This window comes from Bos grunniens, chromosome 21 (assembly GCF_055505025.1).
Source record: "Bos grunniens cultivar Pamir isolate PY7600 chromosome 21, Bosgru_T2T1.0, whole genome shotgun sequence".
Taxonomy (NCBI): Eukaryota; Metazoa; Chordata; class Mammalia; order Artiodactyla; family Bovidae; genus Bos; species Bos grunniens.
The window spans coordinates 48,131,493-48,148,345 of record NC_141185.1 but is presented as its reverse complement, the minus strand read 5'-3'; the positions used below and the strand labels follow the sequence as shown (position 1 = coordinate 48,148,345).

Sequence of the window (16,853 nt, the reverse complement as noted above, 5' to 3'; positions counted from 1 at the left end):
TCTTAGGGCTGAGATATTGTCTCCCGGGCTTGGAGTCCTGAACATTCCCAACTGAACAAAAGATTATCTACTTTCAAGTTGCGACTAATTTTTTAGTGGACAGTGCCAGCCACTGAAACCCCACAAGAGAGGCCAGTCTGTCACTCTCAGCCCCCCAGTGCCGAGACTGGTAATAAGTAAGGCTGGGATAACTATTAATAACGAGGCGACGTGGAGCAGGTGTGCTGGGGGCGGTGACTCCGCCTAGGGCGGTATGATAAGGCAGGTTCCATACAAGAGGAAACACAGGAAAGAATGGGAGGTCCGCGGCAGAAGAGGCGGGACAAATCTCTCCTCCTGACCCAGGAACACCACGTGCGTAAACAAAGGGGTGTCCAGAAGCCAGGTGCGAGCCGGGGGCCGGCTGTGGGAGGGGCGCCGGGCTGGGCGGGAAGGGACTTCTCTGTGCAGATTCTTTTCCTATTCAGGGGCCGCTTTCGGCTGTCGAAGGGCCTAACAAAATTATCTGCCACACAGTTACAGCTGAAAGGGAGCTTCCATCCAACTTTCCCTTTTTATAGACCACTATTTGGAGGACATAAAGAAGTGGAGTGATCTGTCCCAGGTCACAGGTCTGGGGCCCTGACTGCCAGTAGGTGGATTTTCCCGCCTGGGTTCCTCCCGCACTGCGCAGGTTATCAAATCCCCAAACTCTGCTCCCTGGCCCGAGGTCGCAGTCGGCTCGTGGGGACTACATCTCCCACAATGCCTTCGGCCCAGCCTCCCTCCCGCCGCCAGGCTGGGTCCGTATTCGCCAATGGGAAAGCAGAATTTCCAGGGACCGTTCTCGGTGGCCAATGAGCGCGGCGGGGGGGCGGGCCTCTCCCGTCCATTGTTCTCGGTGCCCCTCGGGCTTGAGCCGCTGCGACTCCGGAGGGGCCGGACCGTGCCCGGGGGCGCTTTAGCGCGTGGAGCGACCGAGGAAGTGGCATCCGGTCTCTGGAGAGGTGAGCCCGGAGACAGACAGCCGGAGCCGCGCTGGCCGGGGGAGCAGCCCAAGGCCAGGGGATAACGGGCCTGGAGCCAGGGCGGGCAGCCCTGCTGGGGGAGGGGCGTCGGGGGCCGTGTGCGTGTCCTGCGGGCCCCCGGCTGTCCGAGCTTAGGCGCTAGGTCGGGCTCAGGGAGCCGACCTGAACTCTTCTTCCTAGCGGCGAGCTCCTTGTACATCCAGCCAGGGGCACAGGCTTTAGACTGAAAGGCACAGTGGACGACATCCCGCGCAGCTCATTTTAAAAATGGGGAAACTGAGCTTCTGAGGGGGCGTGTCTGGCCCCAAGTGGGACAACGCTTAAATTGTCTGGGAACGGTTTTCCTGCCCCACCCCCCCCACCCCCCCACCAAGTTAAGAATTGTGTTATAACTGTTTGTTCTAGCCATTTGGTGAATACAGTTTGAGAGCTGTAGTGTTTCCACTGGCTTTTCTTTTTTCTTCTTTTTAAAAAGTTTTCCCGGGAGTGTTTCTGAGTCTTTATGCTGTAGTGATAATTTTTAAAAATACTTCATTGCCTTTTAGTCTTTGTTTTAAATAACTGCTCTCAACATTTTGTAGAATTTCTATCCAGGTTTTTTTTTTTTCCTTGTGTATGTGTTCATTTTTAAAAGGAATTGGGGTCATACTGTGTCTGTGGTTTTTCTATCTTGCTGGTTTTGTTTTTATTCATTAGTTTTCTTATTAGGATTATCTGAAATCATTAATGATTAATAATTATTGTCAGCATAATTTTTTAAATATTTAAAAATACATACATCAGAGCACACAAATCTTAAATTTCATATGTATGCTCTTATGCAGCCATTGCCAAATCAAGACATAAAACATTTCCAGCTCCTTTGAGCCCCTTCTCAGTAACATTCCCCTACCCCCTACCCCCCCACAACGCACCCCCCCCCCCTCACAAATGTAGCCATTATTACATCATCAGCGTAGTTTTTAGTACATTTCACTGTATGGATGTGCCATAATTAACCATTCTCCTGCTGCTGGATTTTAAGGTGTCCGTTTTTTTTTTGCAATTAGAAACGGTTGTGTGTCCTTGCAAATATTTAGTAAATTTAGCAAAGATGATTATTTTAAAACATAAATTCCTGAGGGGCCATGTATAATAATGCAGTTGAGATATTTCCTTCCTTTCACTGAGGCTCACAGTGCCTTGACATCTGATCCTTTGTAAATTCTTAAGACGTTCCTTTCAGATTAGTAGGATGGGTGTTCTTATCTGTTTATTAGGTAGTCCGTGAGATTGTGTGACTGAGTTGTATGTTAGGTCAAGGTCACTGACTCTGCAGCAAATCTGAACTTAGAGCAGGATAGCTCTGTCCTGGGTTCTTGCAAGGGCTTTGAATTTCTCATACTCATGCTTTGGTCTTTTGGGAAGAAAAACACTGTATTTTGTGCTTGTGATTCTTCTCTTGCCACAGAGATGGTTTCAGGAATAAGCCATTTTTCCTTTAAGAGGGACAGGAAACTTCTCCTGATTTGCGGATGTAAGAATCATTTGGTGGCCTGACCTGGGCTGTTGTGAGTTAGATTGTTTTAGGACCTTTTACTTATTGATCCTAGTTCTCTCTCTCATTCTTAGCCAGACCACTTGTTGAAACTGGAGAAGGGTGCCGTCTTCTCAGGGAGCCTGCCTGGAGAAGACCGAAGGTCAAGATCAGAAGCCTGAGTGATTCCAACCCAAGGACGTGGATGATGGCCTCAGAAGGGCCGAGAGTAACTGCTCCTCGAAGCCCTGTAGTCTGCCTCCCTCAGAAGGAGGACAACCAGGAGGAGGAGGTGGCCACCGTGATCCTGGAGGACGACTCCTGGGTACAGGAAGCTGTGCTGCAGGAAGATGGCCCTGAGACCGAGCCCTTTCCCCAGGGTGCTGGCAAGGGCAGCCCCCATGAGGACGTGGCCGGAGGGCCGCAGGGGGCACTCGGCCGCCTTCGAGAGCTCTGCCGGCGCTGGCTGAGGCCAGAGATGCACACCAAGGAGCAAATGCTGACCGTGCTGCCCCGGGAAATTCAGGCCTGGCTGCAGGAGCATCGGCCCGAGAGTGGCGAGGAGGCGGTGGCCCTGGTGGAGGACTTGACCCAGACCCTTCGGGACAGTGGTGAGATGGAGAGCCTCACAGGGAGAGGGTGGGAGCTCCCTCCCAGCCCAAGATGGAGGGGTGTGGTGTTTGCAGAGGAGGAAATTCAGGTGCATCCCGGAACCGAGTCCCCATCAGCCCATCCCGTCGGTCTGTGTGCAGGTGATCGGCACGCTGTCACCCCAGATGCCCTGGTTGTGTGCAGTGACAGTTCCAGAATTTCAGCATAAGGAATTACTCTTTTAAGTAATAAGAGTAACTTTTAGGGCTTAGAGGACTATTTTTTTTTCCTACTTGGCTGTGCTGGGTCTTCGTTGCTGCTCGGGCTTTTCTGTCGTTGCAGCGAGCGGGGGCTACTCTCCAGTTGTGGTGCACGGGCTTCTCATTGCGGTGGCTTCTCTTGCTGCGGAGTGGGGGCTCTAGGGCACAAGAGCTTTGGTAGTTGTGGCACATGGGCTTAGTCGCTCCGTAGCGTGTGGAATGTTCCCGATTAGGAATCAAACCCATATCCCCTGCATTGGCAGGTGGATTCTTTGCCACTGAGCCCCCAGGGAAGCACAGGCCTACCGTTGGAGCCACAGGTACATGTTAGCACAGTTGTTTGTGCTGTAGTTGATGGTTGGGAAGCTGATGGAGGTAATGAGGAAAGGGACCGAAGACCCCGGAGACCAGCTCTTGGCACCTGCAGCTGGTTGTGCAGTACACATCCAGATATTTTAAGTTCTAGCAGTTAGATAAACCAAATCCTGTTTTTTTTAAGTGATCATTTTTTGTGAAATCATAATAAATGACGAGTAAGCCAGCTAATAACTAGGGACTTAGTCTCTGGTATAAAGTCATCTTGGGCTCTTAAAAGAGTAATTCCAAACTGGAGCTTTTTGCAACTTAATATATTTGTCTCTGGTTTTATTATTACCTTGTGGGACCCACACATGCCATTTAGCCACCCTGCCTCCTTTCTGGTCTTCAGCTGTAAACTGGGCTGCCTTGATTGCCAAATGTTTACTGCAGATCTGCCTGTGCCCCTGGGCTTCCCGGGTGCTCAGTGGTAAAAAAAATCTGCCTGCCATTGCAGGAGACGTGATCCCTGGGTCGGGAAGATCTCCTGAAGAAGGAAGTGGCAATCCACTCCAGTGTTCTTGCCTAGGAAATCCCATGGACAGAGGAGCCTGGTGGGCTACAGTCCATGGGGTCCCAAGAGTCAGACATGACTTAGAGACTGAACAACAACCACCGCCTGTACCCCTAGGACTATTTCAGGACCCATGGGAAACGGCAGCTACCTTTGTGCTGATGAGAACTGCAGAGGTTCAGGGAAAAGGGTTGGAGGGGAGAGGAGAGGCAAGGTCAGTGAAGGCTTTGTGAATGACGTGCCCCTTGAGCAGGGGTTGAGCTGGTGGGGGGTTTGGAAAGGTGTGGGGGGAGGGGGAGGTTGTGGCATTCCAGGAGCTGTGCTAAGCAGAGGCCTGGAAGAGTGGACCCCTGTGGGATCATTCGGGTGACCGACTGTAAGGAAGACTGGTGGATTGGAGTGGAAAGTGTGTTTTTAGGAAGTGGTGCGAAGTAGGGTTTGGGGGAAGGGTGGGTGAGGCTTTGGCCTCAGCAGGTTGTAACCTGGGCCCCAGGGGCCGGGGAGGACGCTGAACTCAACGACAGGGTTCAGGTTTTATGCTGGAGGTGGGAGAGTAACTGGGAAGCCGCCTGGACGCTAGGTGTGCAGTGATGGGGTGGGGACAGCAAGGGAAGGGGAGGAGATGGGACACGTGAGAAAGAACTCATGGTAACACCAGCCAGCACTGATGGATCCTCTTTGTGGGCCAAGCAGTAGGCCTAGCGTCTTATATGCAAAACTCACATAGATGTCACCACCTTGAGAGATCGGCAGGATTATCATCACCAGGGAAGATAAATGACTCCATTAAGATCATGCCCCCAGTATGAGGCTGAACAAGAATGCCAGCTCAGGGGTCTGAGGACGTGGCTCATGTTCTTAATCGTTTCATCACAAATGAGATGCAAAGTCCTAGTTCTTGGTAGGGTATTGAAAAGAGGGCTACAGATGAGGACTGTAGGTGACTCATCTGTAGGGTCCCTAGGTGACTAGAGACTTCCCTGGTGGTCCATTGTTTGAGTCTCTTCACTTTAAATGCAGGGGCCACAGGTTCAATCCTTGGTCAGGGAACTAGATATTACATGCCGTGAGTGAGAGTTGCTCAGTCGTGTCTGACTCTGCGACCCACCAGGCTCCTCTGTCCACGGAATTCTCTAGGCAAGAATACTGGAGTGAGTTGCCATTTCCTTCTCCTACATGCTGTGAGACATGACCAAAAAAACCTTTTTTTAAGACAAAGGTGACTAATTCAGAGGCATCTAGTCTAGAGGATTCAGAAGACTGGGAAGGGAAGATGGTTTAGGGGCAGAGTTGTAACAGTGCCCAGAGACTTGGGAGGTGTGAATAAAGCTGTACTTTGGAGAAGAGGGTGGTCATGGAGGTTCCGCTGTGAGCCCAGGCCTGCACTGAGCACCTTACACCTACATCTCACTAATAATCCCGTGAAGTGTGTGGGACCATCATGTAACAGAGGAGGGGATATGGACATTCAGCAAAGTCAAGCTGTTCTTTGAGAGCTGGTTCGTGGTGGAACCAGGATTCAAACTCCAGTCTGTTTGCTTCCACATGTGTTTGGGGGGATCTCAGAGGTTTTTTTTTTAATATTTATTTTTATTTATTCATTTATTTGGCTGCACTGGCTCTTAGATGTGGCTTGCAGACTCTTACTTGGGGCGTGCAAGATCTAGTTCCCTGACCAGGGACAGAACCTGGGCCCCTTCATTGGGAAGCCGTGGAGTCTTAGCTAGTGGACCACCAGGGAAGTCCCTACCCCAGGTTTTATTTGAAGCAAAGTCCCAGATGGTCTTTGACCCTGAAAAATAACTTTTAATTTTACTCTTCCTGCTTAAAAAAAGCAAAAGCCTCTCATCCTTTTTAAAAAACCTTGTTTACTTTTCTAGCGGATGTAACAAGTCTGTGATGAATATCAGGCTCTTGAGTCAGAGGCTAAAGAGAGGCCAGAGGGCTGAAGGGCTGAAGAGAAGCCCCTGGGCTATTGTGCAGTCGGAGTCACAGAGCAGGGGGTCACGACTCACGAGGCATCTCTGACGCAATGACTGGCCCCCACTGTGACCGCCTTCCCCACCTGGCTTGTTGGAGGGGCTTTGTTTCATCTTTCACAGGACATCCCAGATGGAGAATGTCCAGACTGAGCAGCTTGTCAGATTTCTGCCTCTGAGGTCATCTTCGTTGGTTTTCATTTCTTCAGCATGTGTTCCTGACCTGCCTGGTGATTGCTCAGAGGAACCTCTGCAGTGATCTCCATCTCTTGTCAAGCATGTCCTCAAGATAAGACCACTTGACCTCTAGTCTGTTTGTCCAGCCTGGGACCTTTGGTCACATGTTTTACCCAGTACGTTTTTAAGACCTGGTTAGACCATGTTGTTTAATATTTGACTAGCAGGCACCTCTGGGTGTTCCCAGATCAAATATCTTGTCATTTCAGTTGAGACTGGACCTGTATTAATAGTTTTGAAATTTATTTTCCACAGTTCTGGAGACTCTTTTAAGTCCAGGATCCAAGTGCCATCAGATCTGGTGAGAACCTACTACCTGGCTCACAAACGGATGTTTTTTTTGTTTGTTTGTTTTTGTTTTCTTTTTTTTAACTAATTAATTAACTTGGCTGCATTGGGTCTTAGTTGCAGCACGGAGGATCTTCCTTGCGGTGCAGATGTTCTAGTTGTGGCACGTGGGCTCCAGAGCACTCGGGCTCAGTAGTTACGGCTCTCTGGTTTAGTTGCCCCCCTGCATGTGGGATCCTAGGTCCCCAACCAGGGCTTGAATCTGAGTCCTCTGTGTTGCAAGGCAGATTCTTAATTACTGGGCCACCAGGGAAGTCCCTTATATTAATAGTTTATGAGGTAAAGTTCATCTCTCTTTGCGTTTCCCAAGGACATTTTTGATCCCTGTGCATGCATGTTCAGTTGCTCAGTTGTGTCTGACTCTGCGACCCCCAGACACCTCTGTCCATGGAATTCTCCAGGCAAGAATACTGGAGTGGTTTGCTGTGAACTCCATTCCCAGCCCTCATTAAGGCTTTTGCTATTTCACCAGACTGGCAGGAGCCTCCAGAGGGAACATGCTTTCAGTCTCTTCCGCCTGCATGGCAGCTGCTGCAGTCCTACCTGAGCGATGGGGCACTTCTGCTTACACATCCTCTCTAGTCCCCCAGTGTCCCCGGATCAAGCATGACCTCTTTGTTCTGCTCGCACTTGTGGCCCTGTGTGGCCTGGCCCAGGTGGCCCCTGGCTGGTCCTCCCCTGATCCCCTCACCACAACCCTCGCTGCATTCAGATCATGCTGTTCCTTGAACATAGCCTGTGCTTGTAGCTTTCACCTGTGCTGCTGAATCGTGACTTGGAATGGTCTTGTTCCATCCCTGTGTGATGGTCATCCTCTGAGTACACACCTTTGGACACCTACCTGCTCCATAAAGCAGGTGCTTACTTCCGGCCTCTCTTCCCCGTCCCTAGATCTACCACCTAAGAGCATCTCTGTCACCTCTGCTTGAAGTCATTGCCCCTGGAACATTCAGATTCTCCTTCTCTTTTGGCTTTGTATCATATATTGTTTTCAGATTTTTTTTTTTTGATGTGGACCATTTTTAAAGTCTTTATGGAACTTGTTACAGTATTATTTCTGTTTTGTTTTGAATTTTTGGTCGCAAGGCACGTGGGGTCTTCGTTCCTTGACCAGGGATGGAACCCACACCCCCTGCATTGGAGGGTGAAGTCTTAACCACTGAACCATCAGGGAAGTCTCTTGTTTTCTGTTTGTATCGGTCCTCATCTTATTTTTTCTAGGAGCCTATAAAATCCCCAAAGTCAAGGAACCTGTCTTCTTTTCCATTTTTTTTAAAAACAGCACGCAGTACAGTGCCCTACACATAGTGGAGACTCATTGTTGTCGGAGTGAGAAAAATGAATCTTTCCTGTGTGGAGAAACAACTGCTGGGTCAATGAAGGAGGCAGATGGATAGCTTCATCATTCCAGGCTTATCTGCCTTTCCCTTGAGAAAGCCAAGCTAAACTTGTGTTTTAAAACATAATGGGGTCAAGCCCAAAGTTAGCACAATATTCCAAAATCTCAAAAGGGAGACTGGGTAAGACCTGGGAGAATTCTCAGGCTGGGAGGCAAGTCAGGCCAGGCAGCTTAGTACAGCAAGAGAGGACCTATGCCTTTTTTTTTTTTTTTTTTTTTTAATATTTAGGTATTTATTTGACTGTACCCAGTTTTGGTTGCAGCACACGGGATCTGTAGTTGCATGAAAACTCTGAGTTGTGGCATGTGGGATCTAGTACCCTGACCAGGGATTGAACCCGGGACCCCTGCATTGGGAGCGCGGAGTCTTAAGCCGCTGGCCACCAGGGAAGCCCCGAGAGCACCTGCTCTTAGGTTTTCACTCTTGGAAGCTCTGTATTAATTCTTTGTTTATATTTAGCAAACTCAATGGGTATTATCATCTTTTATGCTGGTTTTTTTTTTTTTTTTACGCTGTTGTTAAATACATTTTTATAATTTTATTTATTTATTTGTTTAGGGCTGTGCTGGGTCCCTGTTGCTGTGCGGGCTTCCTCTAGTTGCGGTTCGAGGGCTTCCCATCACAGTGGCTTCTCTTGTTGCAGAGCGCGGGCTCTAGGCATGTGGGCTCAGTAGTTGTGTCTCCCAGGCTCTAGAGCATGGGCTCAGTAGTTGTGGTACACAAGCTTAGTTGCCCCACAGCACATGGAATTATCCCTGGCAAGGGATCGAACCCATGTCCCCTGCATTGGTTGGTGGACTTTTTACGTAAAAACACTGAGCCAGCAGGGAGCCCATACACTCTTGTCAATAAGAAGAGTAGAGAGCAGTGAAGGGTTATAAAGGTATATGTCTTCTTAAAGCCATGATTCTCAGGTTCAGAACAACATCACTTTTAATTCACTTAAATATTTGAAATATATACCACACAGAACTCTTGAGATGTAACGTTATTACTAAACTATTTAGCAGTCATTCATTTAAACTGATAACAGCTCCTTGCTGTTTTTACCAGCACTTCATCTTTCAAGCAGTCAGAGTTCAGGGGGAACAATGGTCCAAGCCACCTAGGTGCTATCAGGTTCCCACCAGGCTCGCCAAGGCAGCACCCTGATGGGGAGAATCCCACTGGGGCATCAGCTGTATGAGAATTAGAAACCCACTTCTGCATTTCAAACCAGTAGCTCTGACCGTGGTATTGAGACCCAGCGGTATGTCACAGTCAGGTGGGAGGGACCCTTCAAGAATTGTGAGCCTAACACACACTAAAGCACTGATGTCTGTGACCAGTGATCTCGTTGTTCACTTACAGCACATGTACGCTTATCCCCATATTGACAGCAAATTTCTCCACACTTACTCTATTCTGATATGCTTTCTAGTATGGGATAGAAAGCAGAGGCCTCTGGCTGGGCAGGGGGACACACGTGGCCCTCTGAATTCCATGTGAGCCTAGAGCCTGGGTCAGGGTAGGAAAATGCAAGAACCATTGGTTTAGGATGCGTTGTAATTGTCTACTAACCAATAAGGGTCCTTTGGCAGTTCAACAGTATTTGAATGGACAGTGGTCTGACCCTTTTGAAAAACCTAAAAGTGGATCTCTGCTTCCTAACTTACACAGAAATAGAGCCCTGCTTCACAAGTTACACAGAAATAAATTCAGATGAGTTACAGATCTATACTGTAAACCATCTGAAATCACCTATAGGAGAGTATTTTTGGAATCTTGCAGTGGGGTAGGACTTCTTAATCTTAAAACAAGTCATCAAAGCTAGATTGGACTCATGAAAACAAACAAACAAAAGTCCTTTATATTAAAAAGATACTTTGAAGAAAGTTCAAAGCCAGTTCAGAGACTGGGAGGAAATATTTGCAACAAAGCCTTCAGTGTAGCAGATAAGTCAAAATCTTGCTCTACAATTCATAAAAAAAAATTCATAAAAAAATTCATAAAAAAGAGCATCTACAATTCATAAAAAAAGTCAACCCAGTGGAATAAAAGGTAAAAGATATGACCTGGCAATTTAGAAATGAATAAAAACGAATTATATCCATAAGAAAAGACGTTCAACTTTACAGATTACCAGGGAAATACCCATTAAATCGAGATGCTATTCTGTAGCCTGTGAGACCGTCAGAAATGGAATAGTGGGACTTCCCTGGTGACTCAGTGGTTAGGACTTCGCCTTCCAGTGAGTGGAGTGTGGGTTTGATCCCTGGTCTGGGACCTGAGATATTCCACATACCTTAAGGGCAAAAGGCGAAAATATACAATAGAAGCAATATTGTAACACATTCAATAAAGACTTAAAAAGTGGTCCCATGTCAAAACAAAAACAAAAACAAAACATTGAATCATGTTTAGAAGAATTCTCTGCCTTTTTGAGCATTGACTTCCTTTCAAACTGATTCCAGAATTCTTCTAGTAAGTAATGTTTTATTTATGTGTTTATTTTTGGCTCTGCTGGGTCTTCATTGCTGTGCAGGCTTTTTCTCTAGTTGCGCGAGTGGGGGCTACTCTCTGGTTGTGGTGCGTGGGCTTGTCACTGCAGTGGCTGCTCTTGTTGCAGAGCACAGGCTCTAGAGCTTGAGAGCTTCCGCAGTTGCAACCCTCGGGGCTCTGGAGCACAGGCTAAATAGATGTAGGGTCTTCCTGGATCCGGCATTGAACCCATGTCTCCCACATGGGCAGGGGATTTCTTCACTGCTGAGCCACCAGGGAAGCCCCTCCCCTTTGGTTTTCTTTTCTCATCATTATAGGAAATTGAGTACAAATTGCACATTTTTCCTCATTGTTTCAGATTTTGAGATCCAGAGTGAAAATTGGGAGAACTCCAACCAGGACATATTCGAGGACGTCGAGTCCCACGAGATGTTCTCAGACGTGCCTGAAGGGGAAGGCATCCCGCAGTCCGACTGGGAAAGTGACGTGGAGAGAGACTGCAACCCCCAAGGGCCCCGGAGAAACACCCCCAGGAAGGACCGCGGGGTGGTGCCCGCCCCGGGAAGGGAAGCTGGCCAGCTCATCGGCCTCCAGGGCACCTACCTGGGCGAGAAGCCCTACGAGTGTCCCCAGTGCGGGAAAACCTTCAGTCGAAAGTCCCACCTCATCACCCACGAGCGGACCCACACGGGCGAGAAATACTACAAATGCGACGAGTGCGGCAAGAGCTTCAGCGATGGCTCCAACTTCAGCAGGCACCAGACCACGCACACCGGGGAGAAGCCCTACAAGTGCCGGGACTGCGGCAAAAGCTTCAGCCGGAGCGCCAACCTCATCACCCACCAGCGGATCCATACGGGCGAGAAGCCCTTCCGGTGCGCTGAGTGCGGCAAGAGCTTCAGCCGGAGCCCCAACCTCATCGCACACCAGCGGACGCACACGGGCGAGAAGCCCTACTCGTGCCCGGAGTGCGGCAAGAGCTTCGGCAACCGGTCCAGCCTGAACACGCACCAGGGAATCCACACAGGCGAGAAGCCCTACGAGTGCAAGGAGTGTGGCGAGAGCTTCAGCTACAACTCCAACCTCATCAGGCACCAGAGGATCCACACGGGCGAGAAGCCCTACAAGTGTCCCGACTGCGGCCAGAGGTTCAGCCAGAGCTCGGCCCTCATCACCCACCGGAGGACGCACACTGGCGAGAAGCCCTACCAGTGCGGCGAGTGCGGCAAGAGCTTCAGCCGCAGCTCCAACCTGGCCACGCACCGCCGGACCCACCTGGTGGAGAAGCCCTACAAGTGTGGGGAGTGCGGCAAAAGCTTCAGCCAGAGCTCCAGCCTCATCGCCCACCAGGGCACTCACACGGGCGAGAAGCCCTACGAGTGCCGGACGTGCGGGGAGAGCTTCAGCTGGAGCTCCAACCTCCTGAAGCACCAGCGGATCCACACAGGCGAGAAGCCCTACAAGTGCGGGGAGTGCGGGAAGGGCTTCAGCCAGCGCTCCCAGCTGGTGGTGCACCAGCGGACGCACACGGGCGAGAAGCCCTACAAGTGCCTCATGTGCGGCAAGAGCTTCAGCCGGGGCTCCATCCTGGTCATGCACCAGAGAGCCCACCTGGGGGACAAGCCCTACCGCTGTCCCGAGTGCGGCAAGGGCTTCAGCTGGAATTCGGTGCTTATCATCCACCAGCGGATCCACACGGGTGAGAAGCCCTACAAGTGCCCCGAGTGCGGCAAGGGCTTCAGCAACAGTTCCAATTTCATCACCCATCAGCGAACTCACCTGAAGGAGAAGCTGTACTGAAAGGGCAGAGAGGGAGGGAGCATGAGGCACAGGGGGCCCGGGAGAGGGACCAGCCACCCTGCCCCCATGCAGGGATGCGTCTTTAGAGGAGCCGTTCCTCCTGAAGGCTTGTTGCCGGGATCTTAACCCCTGCTCACCCTCACTGCTAGGATCCCGTCACGTCAGAGTCAGAGTCAGACAGCGATAACCAAGCATGGGAACGGAAGCTCAGAAAGTTCAGTCCATTTCCTGTGACATTTCTCGACTCTGTTGGCTCCGTCCCTCCTGAACCTCTGTGCCTCAGTTTCCCCTTTGATAGAACAGGGGGGATAGTTCTCCGTGTGCAACAGAAGCCAGCGGGGCCCTCGTTTCAGAGAGAGGCCCCAGACCTGGTCCTTCTGCTGCCACTGTTGGGGGCTGAGGTCCCTTCACCCGAGCTGCGAGCATCCCAGGCCCCCTGCCTTGGCAGAACTGGCTCTTCCTGCCTCTGGGTCCTGGGTTTGGATCTCCGGTCAAGGCGGAGGGCTTCTCCTGTTCTGAGTCATCCACAAGAAGGTAAAGTCCTTTCCTAGAAAGTATCAGGAACATGGAAACACGAGGGAGTCTAGCCAGGAACCTTTCCATTGATAGGAGGTTGCCCAGGACTGCCAGGGAAGGCATGACGGAGAAGCGACGTGTTTACTTTTGTCTCTGCTCACTGTCCTGGGATAAGTCGGCTGCGGGTGGGGGATGCACATACTTTTACAGAGTTTCAGTTTTCGAGTGTGAGGTGTCATCGGAGCCCCCCGCTGCCCCCTGGTGGGTGGTGTTTCTGTCTCATTCCGGGTGATCCTCCTGCACTCTGCAGGGTGGCCTTGCATCTTTGCCCACCAGATCCGTGGCCCTGTAATCGCCACCCTGTGTACTTGTCGTTTCTGTCTTACATACGCAGACCTAGAGTTCCATCTGGTAGCTTTTGTGTACAGAGAGCATTCTTTTTAAGGTCAATTTTGAGGCCGCATCGTCTGTCGCCTGAAGAGATCTGGGCTTGAATCAAGAGAAGGTGTCTCCCTTAATCTTGGGACGCTCCTAGGGCTTTGTTCTCGGCCATGAAACAGTCGAGACAGGATGATAGCAGGTGAAGGGGTTTGTTAGGAGGGAAGAGGATGGTAAAAACAGGTTTTTCTCTCCTATGCGTGGGGTCTGCACTCAGAACGCACCTTGGTTTTTACAGGATGGCTGCTCCAAATCACCTAATAAAGTCGAGTCCCATTCTTTTCCCGAGTCTGTCTTTTCACATGTGTTAAAAACCCAAACTTGAATGTTAGAAAACCTGTGTCTCACTTCCCCATTCCATCCACCCGCTCACCTCCTGCCTCAGACCAGAAGTAGTACAAGACCTTTAGATTAAAAGGGTCACGTGCTTCAAAGAGCACAGCTTTAAGGCAAACCTGGTCCCAGGTGTTCGACCAGTGCGCACACCTCTCCACTTGCCCTTTGCCATCGCTGCATCTAGCCATCAACTGGCGCCTGGAGCCCCAGCTTTGGTTCCTGTGCCAGATTGCCTCCCCAGGAGGTATCATCTCCATCCAGAATCGACTAAGACACAGGAAGCTTTAGGCAGCAGCAGCTGTTACACCAAACCACTAGGCTGTGAGATCCCCACCGCTGGCTCCATTCCTTCACTTACTGAGAAAACGTACCGAGGGCGTGTGTATCCTCGCTGTGCTGGGTGCTGGGGAGAGGCCGTGAACAAGCAGTTCTACTGCGCATCGTCATGCCGCTTTACTGGGGGAGAGATTCCCGTCTGTCTGGGAAGAGACAAGGTCTGCCCTGCCTGTAAGGGAGGGAGACCAGGAGGGTTTTCTCAGTGATGCCCTGGAATTTGGGTTGTAGAAGATGGTGGCTCTCTTCAAGTCTCACCTCAAGAAAACAATTGATACTAAGCTTTTTAAACTTTTCTAAGTAAATTTCCTTCTTTATTCCTCCCTACCTGGTAGAGACACAAAATATCCTGGGAATAAAAAGCAAACAAGATTAGCTAGAATTGCAGAATCAATCAGGCAGGAACCAGGTTGGGAAAATGACCAATGGTGGTTTTCTAGAAAGGTTGAGAGCCCCTGGCTTCCTGTCCTGCTTGCAGCTAGAGGGGGTCTGCAGAGGCAGAGAGGGGTCTGTGTGGCAGGTGTGTTGGATGGAAGGACACAGCTTGTTCCCCTAAAAAACATTGAGAAGCCCCCACCCCCTGGGCAGATCCACCTCTGCCAGACGTGCGTCTGTAACAGACCGTCTCCCCTTCAAGGTACATATGTTTAGGGACCAAGTTTTTTTATTACCAGTTTGTTTCTAAGTTCATGAGGACAGCCGTGGGACAATTAAAAGCCCACAAAAGGTTTATTTGCTTTGCTCTCAGTGTGGCCCCACAACGACCACCCTGTACCCTCTGGCCTCTGCTCACCTCTGAGAACCTTGAGCCTGCCTGGTGTGGCCTCCCTCAGCGTCCCGCCCTGAAACCAGCAAACTTCTCTGAACCTTGCCACTTCCTCGCCTCAGGGCTCAGCCTGGAGATGCACTTTCGGTTGTCCACCTGCCGCTCGCCTCCACCTCCCTGCAGAGCTCAGGACCTTGCTCTTCTGCGGTTTTCTCCCTCAATTTCTAGTCTGTCCCTCTCTACTGGCTCCTTCCTGCGACTTCCCTCTAGTGTTCCTAGAGCCTCAGACTCCCAAGTTCAGAACTCACGCCCCCACCTGCCTGCCTCGATCTCCTGTGACCAGCGTGCTGGTGACAGGTGAATTTCCTTTTCGTGAGTAGCACTGCCATCCACTAGGTCTCACCCAACCTGGAAACCTGGGAGTCACCCAAGACTTCTTCCTTCCAATCCCTTAGAGCCATTCGGGAACCAGGCCCTACAGAATTCTTAGCCATTTGGGAATACAAGCGCCCATGGAGTGTCGAGAGCTGGACTGACCTGGCTCTGGGCACACTTGTGCCACTAACCACACACCCTCACTCTTATTATTAGAGATTTTACAATTTGAGGCAGGTAATCATGAGACTTCCTCTTGTTTTCCATGGACTTCTACTTCCCTGTGAGTTGCATTTCTGGTTTGCAGTAACCTGTAATAGCTGAGAGTTGCACAGTCTATGGCAAGGTTACTCTGCACAGGCAGCATGCTTATCAGCTCTACATGCAGGACTGAATCCTGACAACCACCCTGTGAGGTAGTAAGTTATCCCCACTTTACAGATGAGGACCTGGAGACCCAGAGGAGAGAGGTTCAGTTTGTAACTTGCCCAGCTGCTGCTGCTAAGTCACTTCAGTCGTGTCCGACTCTATGCAACCCCACCAGGCTCCCCCGTCCCTGGGATTCTCCAGGCAAGAACACTGGAGTGGGTTGCCATTTCCTTCTCCAATGCATGAAAGTGAAAAGTGAAAGTGAAGTCGCTCAGTCGTGTCCGACTCTTAGCGACCCCATGGACTGCAGCCCACCAGGCTCCTCCGTCCAAGGGATTTTCCAGGCAAGAGTACTGGAGTGGGGTGCCATTGCCTTCTCCGAACTTGCCCAGCACCTGTCGCTTAACCACTCTACTCCTGAAGTCAATTCACCCCACTGCATTTTTTTAAAAAAAAAAGGTGTTTTTTTTTGCCATGCCACATGGCAGGTGGGATCTTAGTTCCCCAACCTAGGATTGAACCAGAGCCCCTGCCTTGTAAGCACAGAGTCTTAACCACTGGACCACCAGAGAAGTCCCCCCACTGCATTATTAAAGCCAAAAGAAATCCCAAAGGAGCAAATGGAAAGAACAAGGAAACATTAAAATCGGCATATTGGCTACTTGTTCCAGTCTTCTCCCCCAGTGTCAAGGTGATCCACTGCTATAACTGACCCTTTCTTGCCCATCACTGGGAGTCACCCTCCTCAACCCTTTATCCCTGATGGGAGGTCTGTCTCATAACCAGAGAGTTGGGCAGGGGCCCCGTGTGCTGGGCTTGGCCCCTCCCACAGTCACTCAAAGACAGACCTGGAGTTTTTTTCAAATGTAAGGCCATTATAACCTCCCTGTTGCCTGACCTTGTGAAGCTATTTCAAATCTCTGGATAGATATTAAAGTCTTTGCTTTCTCTCACCCTCTTGATAACATAGCACATGGCCATAGAGGAATTGGAAGTAGAATTGCATGGATGATGCTCAGATTTTGAGATAGAAGATTTCAGAGCCTAGTGGGGAGCAGGGAGCCACAGCCTTTGGGCAACTAAGCCCACAAGCCACAACTAGAGGCCTGCATGTGCAGCTGCCGAAACAAGAAGCCCTTGTGCAGCAACTAGAGAGTGCTGCACAATACTGAGTGCCACCACGAAGACCCAGCACAGCCAAAATTAAATTAACTTTTAAGGTTATTTTTT

At 50.2% G+C, this 16,853-nt stretch overlaps 2 protein-coding genes across 2 annotated transcripts; both read left to right on the top strand.

Annotated features, from left to right (window-relative positions):
* Nucleotides 1-416: 416 nt before the first annotated feature.
* LOC147349619 (zinc finger and SCAN domain-containing protein 2-like) lies at nucleotides 417-11,188 on the top strand. Its single transcript, XM_086364458.1, has 4 exons — nucleotides 417-986; nucleotides 2,619-3,134; nucleotides 6,717-6,762; nucleotides 11,049-11,188. Coding segments are annotated over exons 1-4 (753 nt in total). The 5' UTR covers nucleotides 417-796; the 3' UTR covers nucleotides 11,050-11,188.
* Nucleotides 11,120-13,725, top strand: ZSCAN2 (zinc finger and SCAN domain containing 2). The gene has a single exon (XM_086364457.1). The coding sequence runs from the start codon at nucleotides 11,120-11,122 to the stop codon at nucleotides 12,488-12,490; it is 1,371 nt and encodes a 456-aa protein (XP_086220583.1). The 3' UTR covers nucleotides 12,491-13,725.
* Nucleotides 13,726-16,853: the final 3,128 nt, after the last annotated feature.

What these genes read in the sequence shown, in the direction of transcription:
- LOC147349619 (XM_086364458.1), top strand. Translation starts at nt 797, where the DNA reads ATGGGAAAGCAGAATTTCCAGGGACCGTTCTCGGTGGCCAATGAGCGC. An exon ending in GGCATCCGGTCTCTGGAGAG is followed by an intron (nt 987 to 2,618) that starts GTGAGCCCGGAG and finishes TCTCATTCTTAG; the next exon opens with CCAGACCACTTGTTGAAACT. An exon ending in CCAGACCCTTCGGGACAGTG is followed by an intron (nt 3,135 to 6,716) that starts GTGAGATGGAGA and finishes TATTTTCCACAG; the next exon opens with TTCTGGAGACTCTTTTAAGT.
- ZSCAN2 (XM_086364457.1), top strand. Translation starts at nt 11,120, where the DNA reads ATGTTCTCAGACGTGCCTGAAGGGGAAGGCATCCCGCAGTCCGACTGG.